General features: G+C 37.5%; 1 protein-coding gene and 1 long non-coding RNA gene across 5 annotated transcripts in view; one reads left to right on the forward strand and one right to left on the reverse strand.

Annotated features, from left to right (window-relative positions):
* LOC116630952 overlaps window positions 1–18548 on the reverse strand; it is a 55701-nt gene that overhangs the window by 21894 nt on the left and 15259 nt on the right. For all 4 annotated transcript variants that reach the window (XR_004299050.1, XR_004299049.1, XR_004299052.1 and 1 more), the window contains exon 2: window positions 235–387. This is a non-coding gene — a long non-coding RNA (uncharacterized LOC116630952). The remainder of the gene's footprint in view (window positions 1–234; window positions 388–18548) is intronic.
* Window positions 1–18548, forward strand: part of CUNH7orf31 (chromosome unknown C7orf31 homolog) — a 36734-nt gene that overhangs the window by 14995 nt on the left and 3191 nt on the right. The window contains exons 3-8 of the mRNA XM_032401902.1: window positions 2909–2980; window positions 5012–5041; window positions 8063–8244; window positions 10132–10220; window positions 17620–17794; window positions 18072–18163. Coding sequence (XP_032257793.1) covers window positions 2909–2980; window positions 5012–5041; window positions 8063–8244; window positions 10132–10220; window positions 17620–17794; window positions 18072–18163 — 640 coding nt within the window. The remainder of the gene's footprint in view (window positions 1–2908; window positions 2981–5011; window positions 5042–8062; window positions 8245–10131; window positions 10221–17619; window positions 17795–18071; window positions 18164–18548) is intronic.

Here is an 18548-nt window from a genome sequence, read left to right on the forward strand (position 1 = left end):
TACATAATAGCAGCCACAACAATAATATGCTTTTCTGTTCAACATGGGGCCCATGGACCAGCAGCATCAAGGAAATGGTGAGTGCAAAATCTTGGACTCCACCCCAGATTGACTGAGAGAGAATCCGCATTTTAAGAAAATCCCTCGGGTAATTCCAACATGTAGCAAAGTTTGAGAACTGCTGCCAGTGTAAGAAAATGCAAGACTTTTTCGTACAAATGAAAATGCACTCACCTCCCCAAAAGGGGAAATTCAGAGTCTCATCAGTTCCTGCAACCAGCTCCAAGTCCAAGATGTCTGGGTGATGTTCTCCTCTCTAGTTCAGTCATAATCTTGTCCTGATAGTCCATAGCTATGCACTTAATGAAGTAAACCATCACCAACACCCTATATAGAGTAATAAGGAAATAAGGGAAAAGGGTGAATGAAAAAAATAAAACTAGTTAATACATATAAATATAATAAATATGTTATATGTTATAATCTTTTCATATTATAATTATATATTATAGTATATAAAAGCATACTATATATAACATAATTATATACATATTAATATAATTATATACATACATCCAAGTTCCCTTGCCCTCAGCCAGCACCTGAGCTGGTAGGAGTTCATTACCTGGTGGAGTGCCTCCAGTTTTCTTCCTGAGAGATCTAGCAATTAGTGGTTCTGCCTGTGGGAGGCTGTTCCAGTATTCCATTAACTTTATGCCACTAGAAGCAATACCAGGAGGTGTCTAAAAGATTCTTTAGATTCTAGAAATACTCCTTTTCCCCATCATTGCATAACAGCAATCCTCTTACCCTTGACATTCAGGATCAATCATCCCAATCTACTTGGTATAATCCCTTCTTGCCTGTTTCAAACCCCAATCATAAGGAGCCCCAATTACCACATCATCAGTTCAGCTTCCAATTCAATGGGACCATTGTGTTTCCCGATGAAGCATTTCTCCTTTGACCTCAAAACCAGCAAAACTCAAGGTGGCTAGGAAGGAAGTAAAATTTCTCTCAAGTGTAATAGTAAGTATAACAGTGAGAGGTACCACTCCCACTTTCACCCTTCATTTTTTAGACCATCCATTCTGGCTATGGGAGAAACCATTTATTGGTCACTGGTTCAGAGCATGTGCCACACTCCTTCAGCCACAAAAGAATCTTCACTAGGCTGGTCTACATTCTGTAAATAGGATAAGACCAGTTGAGTCCTTTAAATTCAATCAGTGCCTTATTTCTTTGGTGGTAAACTGAGTTCCTTAGTCAAAAGTAGTATTTTTTAAGATGGCATGCAGTGAAGAAGGTATTCAGTAAGTCCACTGGTGATGTACTGACAGAAGTATAGTGAGAAGGAAAGGGAAATGTCTCCTTTGGTATGTCTCCTTTCACACATTTTGTTACACAATTACATAATTATATATGTTCCCATTGAAAATATATGTATTATATTGTTTATGTGTGGAATCACTGGATATATAGTAGTAGGCAACTTGGTTCTTTTTTTCTTTCTATAATCTAGAGACTGTAAATACAGATCTATTTTATTTTATTTTATTTTATTCATTTGAGAGAGAGAGCAAGAGAGAGAGAAAGCACAAGCAGAGGGAGGAGGGGCAGAGAGAGAGAGAGGAACAAGCATGCTCCCTACTGAGCAGGGAGCCCAACATGGGGCTCAATACCAGGACCCTGGGATCATGACCTGAGCCAAAGGCAGACGCTTTACCAACTGAGCCACCCAGGCGCCCCAACACAGATCTATTTAATTCTTTTTAATTTCTCTTTGTGTTCCACAATATAGATGCATCATAGACTATTTAGCGATTTTCATATTGTTTCCTCTTCTTCTTGGCATTAACTATATGTAACGAATATTCTTGTACAGGCCTCCTTGAGTTCATGCACAAATGTTTCTCTAGGGAAAAGCCTTAGTGAAAGTTATGGGTCACAATATATGAATATTTTCAATTTTAGAAATATAGCCCAAATGCTTTATATTCTCATGGTGGTAAGTAAAAGTATCCATTTCCCTCATACTCTTGGACAACTATGTTATATTATCAAACCATAATTTTTGCCCATCTAATATGTGTAAAGGTTATCTTGGTTATCAGAATGCATTTCTCTGGTTGAGTACTTATGTTTGTTTTCTTATGTATGGTCATTTACATTCCCTTTTCTGTTCTTATTCTTTGCCCATTTTTATTGTCTTTTAGTTATGGATTCTTATTATGTTCTAGATATTAATCCTTTACATATCTTTATTACAAAAATTTCTTCCACACTTTATCTGAGCTTTTTTATTCCATCTTATCTTCAAAAGTTTTTCTTCTGATGTTATCAAATTCCTTTTGGATTTGGATTTTAAAAGAAAAATCTAATTTAAAATGTTTTCCCCACATGGGGCGCCTGGGTGGCTCAGTCGGTTAAGCATTGGACTCTTGATTTCAGCTCAGGTTATGATCTCAGGGTTGTGAGATTGAGCCTGCACTGGACTCTGCCCTGGACATGCAGCCTGCTTAACATTCTCTCTCCTTCTCCCCATCACCTCCCCTCTTTCTCCCTTAAAAAAAAAAAAAAGTTTTCCCCACCACAAAGAAAAAAACATATTCTTGTATATTTTCTTTTAATATTTGTATGTTTTTCCCAATTCTTTAGATTTTTAATCCATCTGAAATTATCTTTATGCATAGTATGAAATAGAAATCTACTCTTCTTCAAATGGCTAGTGAATTTTTCCTGCATTGTTTATTGAAAAGTAAATTCTTTTCCACTGATTTAAAATGCCACCTTTTTTCATATACTGAATTTCCATATATACATGGTTGTATTAGTCTATTTGTCTTTTACTATCTGATCATCACTATGTTAATTTGAAAAGATGTTCAATTTAATCTTTTCTTTTCAGAAAACTTCCTATTGAACAATTCTATTATTTGACGCAGAATAAAAAAAGTGGCATCTATGGAAATGATTCTTTGTAAGTTTGGGGTTTCTTTTCCTTATATTGGACCAAATAATGTTTTTAAGTGAAAGTGAGTTATATGAGAAATAAAAAAGCCCCAATATGGGATCTTTCAGAAAAAGTGTTCCTTTTTTTTTTTTTAACAGAGATCATTAATAATAGAAGCCAAGACCAAAGAAACAGAAATAAAATAAACCAAAACCCACTAAGAGTTTGTGGCATTTAACAAGAAAAAAAATACAAAATATGGAATAGTAATGTTTGAAAGAATTCACACAAGTCATCTGGGTCCATTCCTCTGCCTTTGACCTAGTTAATCTAATAAGAATCTGTTAAATTTCTTTAAAGGTTCATAGGAAATGCCCCAGCGCCCTCAGCAAAATTTTTCATCAGGATCTTATGAGGATAGAGGTTAATATGACAATCTACAAATAATTTGTAATAAAATTACTCCCTAAGTCTCCTTTTTGGATAAGGAATACTTTTTAATTTATCCTTTGCTTAGAGGAATTATTTTCCAGTATATTAAATTATTTTTTCCTCTTTGAAATAGTTTGGTGTATATATATTACAAAAGCATACTTTTTAATTTTCAGATAAAAATAAAACACTGACAATACTAAAGTAACAATGAAAATATCACTTCTTTAACTATTAGAACCGTTAGGAAAGTTTATAGGAAGGAAGTTAATATGGAGTTTAGCCACAAGAGGGAGGCAAGAAGACATGAATTTTGTGGTTGCTAGGCTGTTTATCCCTTTGGGATCAGTAAACTTCGAAAAGTAAATGTAGAATGCAGCAGTAAAATAATGGACTGGCTCAAGTCAAGGAACTAGTGTCTGAGCATTTTTAATTTTTATTCAACCTTTCAAACTTTTAATTTTTAAAAAAGCTTTCCTTTAAATTTGTTTTTTCCATTTTGAATCAGAATGCATTTTAGGTATACACTTGTCAATATCAGCCAAATTTGTCACATGAGAAAAATTTTAGATGCTGATTTAACCTATTTAATGTTTCATAGCCAACTCAAGACCCCTTGGATTCTTCATATTCATTGCCCCCCCTTTCCCAACTCAACCACAAATATAACTGGAAGACATGTTTTGGGTCTTTTCTTTTTTTTTTAGTTCCAAGCCTACAAACCTGGAGTCCAAATAAAGAAAGATATAAACCTCTTAAAATTAATGTGAACTATGTATTTATAATACACTGTAGACTCAAAAAATTATATAGCTTATGTACCACTTTCTAAATAAACATACAAATATTGAATAGTATATTCCATCCTTGCTATCAACGGATAACCCTGTATTCATTTTTCATGCCCGAAATACTTCAGAAATATCCTCACAGGCTGAAAGTAAGTGTTGAATCCAGTAAAAGCAGGTGACAGTCCTTCTCTAGTGTGGACTTTGTTCCTGGGCTTCAGTATTATTTCTTGGCAGGCAGGGCTCAGAGTAATTAGTAAATACACAACTTTCAAATGAACTGAGTCAGAAAAGACATGGCTCCAGGAACTTGTTCAGTTTTGTTCTAGCCTTTCTGTCAACTGGACAATATTTACTATCATGAGAGATCAGCAATCCTGGGCAAAAGGACAAAGCACACAAAGTACACACAGTACTTATGTATCTTGTCCACCTGGCCACACTCAGGTCACTTTAGGTCATGTAATTGTACCCATACATGGTGTCAGGCTGCCTCCAAGCACTCTGGCAATTGCCTGATTATGAGGGTGAATGTCAATAAGAAGGAGAACCATATTATCATTAGAAGCAGTCAGTCCTGCACCTGCACTGCAAATAGGAAATGCAAAATGTGTGGCGAGTGGGACTGAAGTCAGATGGATCAACAGAACTGAGTTATAAGGATATCATATCTCTGTCTGGTCAATATTCAGTGTTCCAGAAAGTCAATCAACAATATTAAAGACGCTGTAGTTTGAAAATGGGATACATCATTATTCTTAAGCAAATTTCCAATAGGAATGTATGCTTTAAAAAGTTCTTAATATAAATTAGGATTTATTTCCTGTTTTTATTCTAGGATGCCCAAACCACCTAATTCAATAGTAGGGTAAGTATATACTTACATTTTCCTTCCCTGTTACAATCAAGAAAAAAATATTGGCAATCCATATGTCTCAGACAGTGTGAGGATAAATGTGCCTTTTCATGAAAGACTTTTTTTTAACAAGTGGGAGAAGAGGCTGGTATTATATACCCTGCTAACCTTTTTTTAATAAACTTTTTAATTTAGTACAGTTTAAATTTACAGAATTATTTGAAAAATAGTACAGAGTTCCTATAGACCTCATACCCAGTTTCCCTATTAACAACATCTTATATTAGTATGGTATATTTGTCAAAATTCATGAGCCAATATTGATGCATTGCTATTAACTAAAATCCTACTTTATTCAGATTTTTTTAACAAAAATAACCTTTATAATATGTACAAGATATTGAATGAAATCTTGTATTATACATAGACTCAAGACACAGAGTCCATAGCTTGCAGGTCTTAGAGTAAAGTATGTTTTGCTAAATCATTACCAGATATAACTCAATACTATTAACTAAGAAATAGTTTCTAGAATCTGAGGGGAAAAAATTTCTGCCTTAATCCCAAATGAACAGAATTAATTGGGGCCTCTCCCTGCCTTCCTAACTTCTACCTTTTATCCCTTCTTCACAAAGCCAAAATCCTGGCTACAGATAAAACCAGAAGGACCCAGTAACGATGTATACACATTTTGCAAATTGCCTTTCTTCTATCAAGGGGACTAATCCCCAGAAAAAAAAAAAATGGCTTATGAAATTTTTTGGTTCTTTTTTTGTAATTTAACATGATCTTGGTCTTTAGAATTAATTAAGAAGTCAATCTCTACTTTCTGATCATGGCTTTGTAATGAGAACAAGATACAATGAAAACCAAAGGTAATGGCCTTTGTCAGGAAGTCCTTACCAACATCAGATTAGTAGAAAATGGGGCCACCCTGCCCTGGCCTCTGGGAGCATGCTAGCATTTATTTAACTTGTTGAATGATACTCTGATAAAGATTAGAAATAAAGCAGTTAGCACAAGGCCTGGCACATAAATGCTTTATTGTTGTTGTTGTAGTAGTTATTGCTGGAGTTAAAAATATTTCAAGGCAATGTCCTCTTGAGTACAATTCCTATTCATACAGTAGTTACAATGTCTCAGGACCTCCCACATTACCCAGAGATATTCTGTAGGGACAGTGTACAAATGTGACCATTTTGTGAAATATTCATACCACATTTCCTTAAACTTCATCAAGTCTGTGCGAAATGGTATTGGAAGTTTAAAAATTAATCCCTCATTGATTCCCCATTCCCACTAATTCTTCCATCTTTGGTCAACCTGACACATACTGGGAAAAAATCCAAGAGAATCAGGATGAATCTTCTTCCCAGATAATTAGCACATATTGAGACAATCATTACACTTTATTTACTCAGCCATTCTTTCCAATATGTTTTGTTATGCCTCTGACTGTTGGACAATATTTGAACCCCAGCATTTCTCATTTCATTCTTCACTGTCCCCAGGGTCTCTTATCTTTCTTGTCCAGGTCCCCTGCTTCCTGACCACTCCACCTGCAGTCCCCCAAGGCTTTGAATGTCTAAGAACTTCCCCTGGAACATGGGCTTTTTACTAGACCTCAGTGAACTCCATCCTTTCCTTAGACTGGATACTCTCTCCATGAGCAAAAATGTGTTCATTCCTGTTTTATTCACACAAATAGTTTGCTCAAACTATAAATGATCACTTATTTTCAAGCCAATTTGTAAGGGGAAGTGAATTTGAGAGGGATAGTTAACTATAGAACCCACCAAATTAGACAATGAAAATATTTATTTAGAATAAATGGAAATCATTGTGTCTTCTATAAAATGAAGCATTGCTTCACTGAAAGCAGTTACTAGGCTAGTGTTTTTATGACTATGAGGGGCATCAGTTAGTTAGAACTGAGGAATGAAAGTCTTGATTCTATGTTCTCATGTCATCACAGAGTTGACGACCTTGTGCCTTGTACCAAGCCATGTAGTAGTTGATGTGGTGCTTTTTAAGCAAAGTAAATAAATCAGAAAAGTGCTTAGTGATTCACAATAAAATGATGCTACACCCAAGGCAAAAATGTGTTCAACTGAGAGAATTTGTGACAAGGGCAAGAAAACCAAATCACTTTACACAAAAACAGAAAGAACTAGCTGGCCTCGTAAATGACTTTTGCTTGGAGTCAACTTTCTCTCTTACAAATCAACCTTAACTTCTTGTGGTATCTAGGACAGACCAGGAACTTGTTGAAATATTATACTGCTAGGTATTTCAGAGGCCCATCGAGATGCCAAGACTGCTGAATTCAGTACAGATCTGCATCAGTGAGCCAAGTAAGCAAGCATTAGGGGCCCAGATCTGAGCCAGCTATCACAATTTTTTTAAACCTCTGCTATTTCTTTTAAGAACTCTGCTAGTTTTTCAAATCATAGGAAAATTATATCCCTGTGGATTACTTGTTTCTTTTCCCATCAGTATACTAGTTTTTTTTATTTCTAAACAGTACTGTGTACTCTAAACAGGCAGTATATTTTTGTTGATTGACTGCTTAAAAGGAACAGATGGCCTGGATTGAAAGTTCAATGCAAGATGGTGAGAGATCACTTCACATACTGAATGCCCAAAATGATCCCATAAAATAAAGTACTGGGATCCTCTTAAAACAAGAGGCAGAAATTGAAAGCAACTAGAAATTCGTCCTATAGCATTCTAAAAACTACAAATTTCATGTATCTTCTGCATTAGTTGTGAAAGTTATTCCCTGATAAAGAATTCAGTATGATTTATTTTAAAAATTAATTTGTCTAGCAAAATTAAGAAAATCTCATGTTTAATGGAATATATTCCACCAGAAAGCTAACTCCATGAGTCTAGGGACTTTGGCTCACTGTCATATCCTCAGGGATTAGAACAGTACCTGCTACAAAAAAGGATCCCAATAAATAACTGATGATTAATTTTTTTCAATTGCATTTCTTTCTATTCTGTTTTGTTTGCTCAACTAAATCTCAGAGAAATCTGTTGCTCATATCCGATTGAACACCCATACCACACACACATCTCCCGCGGTGCCATGTTCCCGACCTTTACATCACCTAAGGATCTCTACACAGGCATTAAAGCCCGAAGCCAACAGCCATTTCCTCCCACTGTGCCAACGAAGGCTTATGATACAACAATTTTGAAAACAAGAGGTAAAATGTGATTTGATATAAGAATATTGATTCTTCTCATATTTGAATTATATTCAATAATAAAATTAAATAAGGTAGGGCAAAGAATTCAAGTCACAAAAGTGTGACCCACCAATAGATTATGAAATTTGTTCTTAACTGTGGCTGCACTTTAGAATCATCTGCGACCCTACCACAGACCAAGTACATCAGATTCTCTGCAGGTGCTCTTAACTTTTCTTCTTTATACAGAGCCTTCCATGGTGGAATCAGAAACCAAACATTGAAGAATTAATTGTTTTTATTTACCTGTATTTTCTATTTTCATTTCCTTCCTGCTCTCTCTATGGTTTAGCTTTTAAAGATTTCACCCTAGCTCAAGTGATTAGCACAAGGATATTTGGTTTAGATCATCAGGGTCTAGACACGGGTATAGCAGTGGTGATGAAACTGAAAGACTGTCATTGAAATAAAACTTAGAAGGTAACGGGAACAGTTTGTTTAGGTCCTCTTAACACCTTGGGGCATCTTCTTCAGATGCAAACCTAGGGGTCTTTCCAGATGTGTTTTATTAGGATGGTAAGCCCATACATTAGTCGTCAAGACTCTCCCACACTAGACACCTTAAAAGAGAGAAAAAAACCTACGGAGAAAGACTGAAGATACTAGAGAAAAGGTAACTGAAGGTGACAGAACAGGTGCATAGTTGGCAGAGAAAAACATTTGTTGAATAAATTTAGGCTGTGGGGAAGGGAAGACCCAAGAACTGTCCTATAATGCGGTTCCTCTGTACATAAATATTGAGGCCCAAATGTTTGCCATCATCAATATCGGCTTCAGTACCTTATTAGGAGATAGTAACATTTCGAGAGACATAATAGTGGAGTGTTTAAGAGCTATGGAGTCAGACTGCATGGGTAGAATTCTAGCTCTGCCACTTACCATGGACCATAGCAAAGTCTCTCTTACAGGACTTTAAAAAGATGAGTATATTGTAATAACCCTTATAAAAGACCTTTCCAAAAACTACTATTGCATTAGGTTTTCTACTCTTTTTCTACACTTACCTTAACTCTTCTTTAATAGAAATCAATACTATATGGATTAAGAGTGCAGGCCCTAGTACCAAATTGCCTGAGTTTGAATTATTCCATTTACTAGCTGTGTGATCTTGGGCAAACTGCTTGTTTTCTTTGTGCCTCAGTTTCGTTTGTTAAAGTGGAAATAATAGTACCTTCCTCATAATAATGTGATGATAGACATAAAATACTTAGAACAGTACTGGTACATGGTAAGTGTTCACTAAATGCCAACCTTCACTCTTATTACCCCTGAGGATGGATGTTCAGAGCATTCTTTACTGTGGAACTTACTATAGGACCAGAGGAGGCCATGCTGTGTTTGATAAAGCTTATCAAACTACCACTAATACTTAAGAAGCTAGAGTCTTTAAAATGTTCTCTTTCAACACCTTTTTGGTAAGCAAGTACTAATTCTATGTCTTGATATTTGGTCAGGGAAAGCCCAAATCAGGTGGTATAGAAATGTATTTGCTCAGCATTCAGAGACCAGAAAGAGGATCCAGGAAAACTTAAATTTAAAAGTTACAACTTACCTACAAATCCCTTTCATTAATCAGAGAGGTGCAGTACAGGGCTCTCTTATGCTGCTGGCCACACCTCGGGTTAGACAGTCTCACTGTGTGTGGCCACGTGCTGCTCATTAAGGGGAGCAAGAATTCAAACAAAGCTATTAACAGTAGCTAAAACAGTAGCTTATTAACAGTAGCACCTGCATTGCTCTCTACCTCCCATCATCTCGTTTCTATCCACTGCACCCCAAAACCCCATTCATAGGAAACTGTTCTTGAATATTCGGGATAACAGTGCTCTTCCTGAAAAATTTCAGGTAATCCTTACAGATATGAACTGCTTGATCTTCCAATGGATTCAAAGAAGAAAGCCTTGACTTGGCCAGGCCAGGGTGTATATTATGATGTAAGTATCTTTTAAAATGTGTGTTTAAAACAAAGTAAAAAATGTTTTTACTGTATACACTTACAAAAACCCAAAAGATGGATTCTTTTGTTTTCTATCTGGTTAAAAAACTTGAGATTTTGACCATGATTCACATTTTTTGTTTTCTTAGCTGATTTCACAAACCTTGGGCAGTTATGTAACATTTCCACGATTACAAAAAAAAGGTTCCCCACTGAAAGAAGGTGGAGGGCTGTGTTTCACTCACTGTGTATCCCCCAACTATATTCTTATAATTCATAGTATATTAAGTAATTCCAAATATACAGAGTAAATGAAAAATTTTCAGAAAGATTTATAATTTATTGTCCCAACCATTGTATTTGTATAGAATCAAAAATAAAACAATGGCCACTGTGCACTGAGCAACTGCTGCACACTAAGCACTTTAGATACAGTAGGTCACTTAGCCCTTAACAATAACTCCTAAAGGTTAGTATCATCATTCTCATTTCTGAGGCTCAGAGAGTTTGTGGCTATCTTATAATCATAGAATTCAAGCTTGTCAGGCTCCAGTCTCTGCTTTTAACCTCTGTACCAGGACTCCACATAGACAGGAAGAAAAATTTTAAATCATGAAGGAAAAGATCTACACATTTGAAAACTGTAACAGCTGACATTCATTGACCAATTAGTCTGTGAGAGGCAGTGGCAGGCGTTTTCCATATATTATCCTCTTGCATCTAAGAATCTATGAGGTAGGCAAGAAATAATTATGCAAGGCTAGAAACATTTGAATTTTACTTGGGATGACCACTGTGGCAGGCCGGAGTGTGGTCCCTGCAGTGTCACACGGTCATCTCCAAAGGAAGCAATTTTGTGTTTGTTCTTTGTAAAGTTATACATCAAGAAAAATCCTTAAAGAATCATTTATCTTACTGGACTTCTTCATTCTTTCAAGCAAAATCGGTATCAAAGCAACCCAGAAATATGAGAAGTTATTCTCGAGACCATTCCATCATTACACATTATAGCCAAAGTCTTCAGCTCTGTGGCTTAGTTTCTTCTTTCAATCTCCCTCCCTTCGTCCTGCTCAGGAAAACGTTGCTGTCCCCGTATCTCACCCCTTTGCACAATCTTGACTAGCTCCCCTTTACCTAAGTGTAAATCCCAAGGCTTTAACTGAGCTCTGAAAACCCTTCAGAGTCTGGCCTTCCTTACTTCCTACAGCCTGGCTCAGCTCACTGGTCCTTGAACAGGTGGACGGCCATGTCCCATTCCTGGAGTGCTCTCCTTTCACAGCCTCTCTGCCTATCTCAAACTTGCTCATTCCTCAAGCCTCAGCTCAACTCTAATTCTCTGCAGTGCAGAGCAGAAAGTGAACCAAATCAGGAGACCTGTGTTCTAGTTATTCCTGTATCTGCCATTTGTTCCCTTGGTGATATGAGAGATATTGTTTCTCTTCTCTGAGCTTTCACTAATAAAACGTACCTATAAGATTTCAGTAAAATCTATCCTATAAACTTCACAGGATATGAGGATATGAAAGATATAAAAGCACTTTGAAAAATAGAAAGTGCTATAATTTATAAGCATTATTACTCCAATAGAAATGATTTCCCCTCTTCTGACTTTCTATAACACTCACTATAACCAATAACTTTTCTCATGTATTTTATATCTTGTCAACTAAATTACAAGCTCTTTAAAAATGGAATATTTTATAATATGTATATTCCCCACAGCACTTTGTACGTAAATATTTTTGACTGATTTATCTGACTCTTCTTCCAATGATTAATCTGACTTTCTTAATCTGTTCTAATCTTTTCAACTTTTCAATTATTCTTCTGGTTTATCCCTAATTCTAATCAAGTTTTGCACTTTGCTGGACAAAAAAAATAAAAATAAAATTGATACTGAGCTTGATGGGAGTACCTCATGACTCATCTCCCCCCACCCCACCCCCGCTTAGGATAATACCTATACTTGTCCTCCCCTGCCTTTCACCACTTCACTGGGGGAAGTGGTCAACTTTATCTCTCATGTTCTATTTTTGTTAAAGGAGAATATTTTTATAGTATTTACCTTTCCTATTGCTAGAACAGTGGTTCTCAACCTTGGCTGCACATTAGAATCACCTGGGGTGCTTTCAAAAATCCCAATTCTCAGGCTGTACCCCACCCACATCATAACTGATGACATAATTATAATCATCATTCTCTGAGGGTGGGAGGAGATGCAGGGACACAAATAAGTAGGACCAAAAATATATCTCCTGGCTACAGAACAGAAAACCCCAGAAGCCAGATTTTAGTAGTTTCTATCCAAGCCAATAAGACAACATGTGTAACATTTGGAAAGAGTATAAATTTTAAGGTGGCACAGCTCCTGGCTCTAATATTTATCAATTGTATGGCCCTGAATAATATATTTAACCCATTAATACCTCAATTTCCTCATAGATAGAACAGCAGTTATAATGCACTCTACCTCATAGGGTTGTCTTGAGAATGAAATGCATGTTAGCAGACAGAAAGCTTAGAGTTAAGTGTTAGCTTCTGCCAGTGCTATTATTACAATAATGATAACACTTTGTTGACCTAGAAGATTAAGAAATGGGTAGGGGCGCCTGGGTGGCTCAGTCGTTAAGCGTCTGCCTTCAGCTCAGGTCATGATCCCAGGGTCCTGGGATCGAGCCCCATATCGGGCTCCCTGCTCCGTGGGAAGCCTGCTTCTCCCTCTCCCACTCCCCCTGCTGTGTTCCCTCTCTCGCTGTGTCTCTCTGTCAAATAAATAAATAAAATCTTTAAAAAAAAAAAAAAAAGAAAGAAATGGGTAGTCTTGGAAAGGGGAATATTCTTAAAAAAAAGTTTAACCTTTTCGTTCTGGCCTTAATTTTAACAGTATTATATCCTCATTTTGCTCCCATCCTTTTACTCAGGCATCGCAAAAATCCAGGTGCCTCTTCCCACCCAGGCCCCAGAGCTGTCCTCCCTTCTTATCTCTTTGGCCTGGTCCAGTTTTCCCCAGCAGAGCCACTGACCATTGCGCTGCCCTCACCTTAGCCACGGCCTCTCCTCCAAACCACTCTCTTTCCTCGGTGACCTCTTCCCACTGGCCATTTCTAGCCATCACCAAGCCAGTCAGGACATTCCTTTTCCTCTTATAACTGGCAAACAAATAGGTTAAAATATTTGACTCTTCTGGATTGTTTTTGTCATTACTTCCTCAAATGGCCAAAGATTTTTGTTCTATTTCTCAAGAATTCAAGTGTCTGGTCTTAGCTTTTGCAATACGAAAATATTCTTTAGGATAAAATCTACCTTGGAATCTTTTTTTTTGAGGGGGGGAGGGGCAGAGGAAGAGAGAGAGAGAGAAAATCTTAAGCAGACTCCATGCTCAGCTCAGAATCCAATGCAGGGGCTCAATCTCATGACCCTGAGATCATGACCTGAGCCAAAATCAAGAGTCAGACACTCCACCAACTGAGCCTCACAGGCGCCCCTTGTAATCATCTTTTGAGTAAGATGAGATATAATAACCACAAAGGTCAAGTGCCATAAACCTCTCTAACCTTTGCCTGTTTGAAATATTTTAACAAACCATTTTCAAAGCCAAACTGAGTCTACTATCCAACTTTCCTTAACTGTAAATATTTGGAAAGACCTTTGGCTTCCCTTGTAAAGAGCATCCACTCATATCACCCTTACAGAGGAGTGTGGTTTCCTTCTTGAACCATCTTGCCACCTTTCTAATCTGAAGTGCCCATCCCCCTCCTAGAGATACATTCCTCATTCCTAGGACAGTTCTGTCTCTCCACCAGAACACCCATAATCCACACTCATCCTTCAATAACCACAATAGATTTGGCAAGGACACAGGTACCTCCTTTAGGAATGTGTCCTCAAATAACTGGCTGCCCACAGTTCACCTCTCCATCACCACCAGCACCCTGGGCCCCATCCTCCCACCTGCTCATTTCCAGCAACAACCAATGTATCCAGAATGGGAAATAAACTGGTAGGCTCTCTCTTCTCTACCCTGCATGCTTCCCCATTTATGGTCTCGCCCCTCCCCTCCACTTTTCCTCCTCCATCTCAGGCAGCCTTTCCTCCCATTGTGCATCCTCTTCTCCCTTCAACTCTCTCTTCCAAAGTCCTAGCTAGATACCAAAGGAAAATATATCTCTGCCAGTCTCTCATCTCTTATTTACAAACACTCTCTCTATTCATTTCATATGTAAATGAAAAAATTCCTAATCACAACTTCTTAATGTAAAAATGATGCTGATACAAAAGAATTAAGTGAAACACGATTCACTAAGGAACCACCGTACCCAGTATTAAGCTCTCCAAAGGGCAAAGTGGTCTCCAAAATAAACCTGTTCTTGTTCCCCTATTAAACCTGATTAAGCACCATCATTCGAGACTAAGAACAAAAAACTATATTTAATTTCTTGGTTTTTTTAATGTGTTACAATAGTATTAATTTCTGTTATTTTGTGGCAACTAACGGAGTTTTGGTGCTTACCACAGGCCCTTAGAAGCTTGCACATAATTGTGCATGTAATAGGTATTCAGTAAATGTTTATTAAGCAATTTATGAATTACATAAATTTTATGGGCTACTGGGGAATGTAACTACAATTTATATGGCACTACTCCTCTGAAAATGTATTCCAAATTTAAAACAACTAACATCACTCCTTTGTAGACTAGAGTATCTGCCTAGATACTGACATCTCAGGAACCAGAATTCCTTCCTGCTTTTGTACTTATCTTGCATATATTGACACAAACTTCACCCTGTGAATAGTACATTTAACCAATTAATTCCTATTGAGTGGATGATCACCAGCAGCCCCTCTCACTATCCTCTCAGAATACCATTAGCTTAACATACTGAAAATTGGTGAGCTCTCTACTCTCAAATATTCCTGACTCTTTAAACTCTTCTCAAGAGACCACAGGTTACAGTAAAAACTCACATCCCCTATTTTCTTCCTCTGCGCCCTTGCCTGCATTTCAGTAGATCATTGCTGTTATTTAAACTAGATTAAGACACAGGATTAATCCAGCCCCTTGGAACAAGATTTGAAAAAAAAGTCCTTATTTCTAAGCTGGCTTTGCAAATCATGATAAAAAGAACAAAGAATAAGCAAGCCACATATTCATTAAAGGTTTATAGAGGTGGTTACTTAATACTTGATAGTCTTCTGTCAAGTGCCTTTTACCATGACTATTCCATACATGGAAAATGGGGATCATTCCAACTTCACAGTGTTGCTATAATCAGCATCACCCTTAGATCCAGGAACTTTAGAAGGTCCCATGCCTTTCTTCCCTGCTCTGGCCTTCCTCTGGCTATACCCCTCCCTATGGCACAGGATGTTTATGGGAACATGAGGATATATCTATCAAGAGCCCATGCTCCCCAGTCTCCCACCCCAGCCTGATGTTGGACTGCAGAAATCCTTGACAAAATGGCTTTGAACTAAGTTCATGGGGTCTCTTCCTCAGGTCCATCCTCCCAGGGGTTGACACTGCTTCCAAGCTAGTATATACCTCTAGGTCAAAGGGCTGGCCAAGTGATGGCTGTTTGCTGGAAGCAGAGATAATAGGTATAATGGAGCTTGAACTTGAACTATAATGGAGCGCCAGGGTACCCTCATATCCAAGACACTTCATAATTTGGGATGGAATTGGGGGTAGGAAGAAAGCAGTAAGGGATGCTGAGGTCAAGGGCCAGCAACTAGCTCTTTCTGAACTACCACGTCCCAATATACAATTAGGATAGTCTAAGAAGTCTAAATTTGAACTTAGTCTTCCAAGTTGTCATGAAGGTATTTTGTCAGGGTAGGAGAAAGGAACACACTTTATTTCTTTAACAGCTTATTTGCTTCATTTATAAATTAAACTAGTTAGACTAGTGGAATGTGGGCTCTCACTATACTCTAGCCCCAGAACCTGCAAATGTTAAGGGTGGGCCTGACTGTCAGGACAAGTGCATAGTGTTCAAGAATGTTAATCCCATACTTTCCACCGCCATCCATACCTCTGCTCTTACTGTTCCTTCGGCCTCCCCATCTCTGCATGTCCTCAAAGGCCTATTTCTGTAATATGACATAACATGGTCTCTTGTCTCCTCCCTTCTTCTCTGATCCCAGCCCTACTTCCCTGTTCAGCTGGAATCAATCTCTTCCTCCCCTCAATTTACAAATAATTCTTTCTTCTTTTTTTTTTAACAAATAATTCTTTCTTAACTTCTTTTATAACAAAGAGTTACTTTCCATCTTACAGTCATTTATGTTCATGCCTTACCTCCCCTCTAGTCAATATTCCTGGATGACTTGTTTCTGATCCATCCTTGTTCCCTGCCACTACCTTGCACATATAGGTACTCAGTAAATATTGAGTGTCATCAATCTGAAAAAAGTGAATTTCTAAACTGCCAAAAAGCCTGTAATGAAACGCACTCGTTCATTTACTTTTAGACCTCCTTTTGAAAATACAAAATAAACTCCATAGTAAACAGTTATGTCAACAGAATAAAAAATTTTATTTGAATTTGAGTGACTTAAACTTCATCAAAAATCAATAAAATGGGGGCGCCTGGATGGCTCAGTTGGTTAAGGATCAGACTCTTGATTTTGGCTCAAGTCATGATCTCAGGGTCATGACTGAGCAGTATCGGGCTCTGCCCTGGGCGTGGAGTCTGCTTAAGATTCTCTCTCTCGGGGCGCCTGGGTGGCTCAGTCGTTAAGCGTCTGCCTTCGGCTCAGGTCATGATCCCAGGGTCCTGGGATCGAGCTCCGCATCGGGCTCCCTGCTCTGCGGGAAGCCTGCTTCTCCCTCTCCCACTCCCCCTGCTTGTGTTCCCTCTCTCGCTGTGTCTCTCTCTGTCAAATAAATAAAAAAAAAATTTTTAAAAAAAAAAAAAAAAAAAAGATTCTCTCTCTCCCTCTCCTCATTCCCTCCTCCCCCTCTCTTTAAAAAAAAAGAAAGAAAGAAATCCATAAAATATATCAAATGGTGCCACTTCAAGCAAGGAAAGAGAAGTGGGAGGCACACAACTTTTGTTGTACTTAGCCAAAGGAGTACCTCAGAGCCCTTTATGTCTCTAATAAAAGGTTACTGGAGGCAGAGTATTCCCAGGGACGTTTCTCCAATGTACGTTATCAGACAGAGTCCTTACTAAAGCAAAAAACTTTCAGAAAAGACCTCACCATTCCTTTGGTAAAATATTGTGTTTAACTCTATATATGGTTAAGTTGCAGAATGTTAGTAATTAATGAAGAAAAAAAGAGTATCCGACTTCAGCTTGGAATTTCCTTTACCCTCCTTCCTGCTGACATAGTGAATCAGCCCTTATTCTACTAGATAACATTAACGACAATAAACTTATGTTCATGTTCTAGTTTCCTAAATGCGTTGAGAGAAACAAGCCCGTATTCTACCCAAAACCTCCTAAAACCTTCGCTCCTAACACTTCTTTAAATTCGTGGGACCCTATTAGCTCTCTAAAAGAAGCCAACATACAAAGAAATCTTGAGAGGTCCCACTGGATCACTTCATACACTCATGATTTTACAGGTATGAGTTTACTTTAATCCAAATAAAAAGAACAAAATTAGAATATCTGACAAATGCTGTTACAAGCTTGCATCTTCTAGTGTTTTTCCGTTTCTTAATCTAAGTACTAATAGAAGTTAGGGTGGGTGGTAAGAAACTGGGAGGTAAAATTCATTTTCAATTTATTTGTTCTAATCATATTACAAAGAGAAATGGGTAAGTTTTTCTATAAAAGGTCATTTAACTGTCATCCTTCATTTACTCTAACAAAGTAATAAGATGTGATGTTTCCATTAAGGTCTGGGGCCCATGAACCCCCTTGAACTGGATGATTACCATGAAAAGGAGATAGCAGAGTTAACTGGACAGATAGGATTTGACCCAGAGCCTGTAAGTAATTGCAGTCAACTCTCAGTTATTTAGGGGGAAAGTATCCAGGTGTTAGGCTCCTTCTTGTTTTGCCCACTTTTTCTTTGCTTCATGAGTAGTGGTGACCAAGCTAGCAAAGGGAAAATTTAACTCATCTTAGAAGTTAATTCTGAATTGATTTGAACCGGTTTGAATATCCTTGTCCACTATTTCAAAGAACAGGGCAGGTTTCTTTTCCTATTCACAGTGCTGTTGTTTTGTGTTTTTTTAAAACAGATTTTCTACTATGCTACTCTTCTAAAATTTACAAAGGAGTCAGTTTACAAATGTTTACCCTTTAATTTAATGAGATTCTTAATAAATTCTACAAATCCTTATAGATTTGTATATCTTCTACATTATCACT

Source organism: Phoca vitulina, unplaced genomic scaffold (genome assembly GCF_004348235.1).
Source record: "Phoca vitulina isolate PV1807 unplaced genomic scaffold, GSC_HSeal_1.0 scaffold4, whole genome shotgun sequence".
NCBI lineage: Eukaryota > Metazoa > Chordata > Mammalia > Carnivora > Phocidae > Phoca > Phoca vitulina.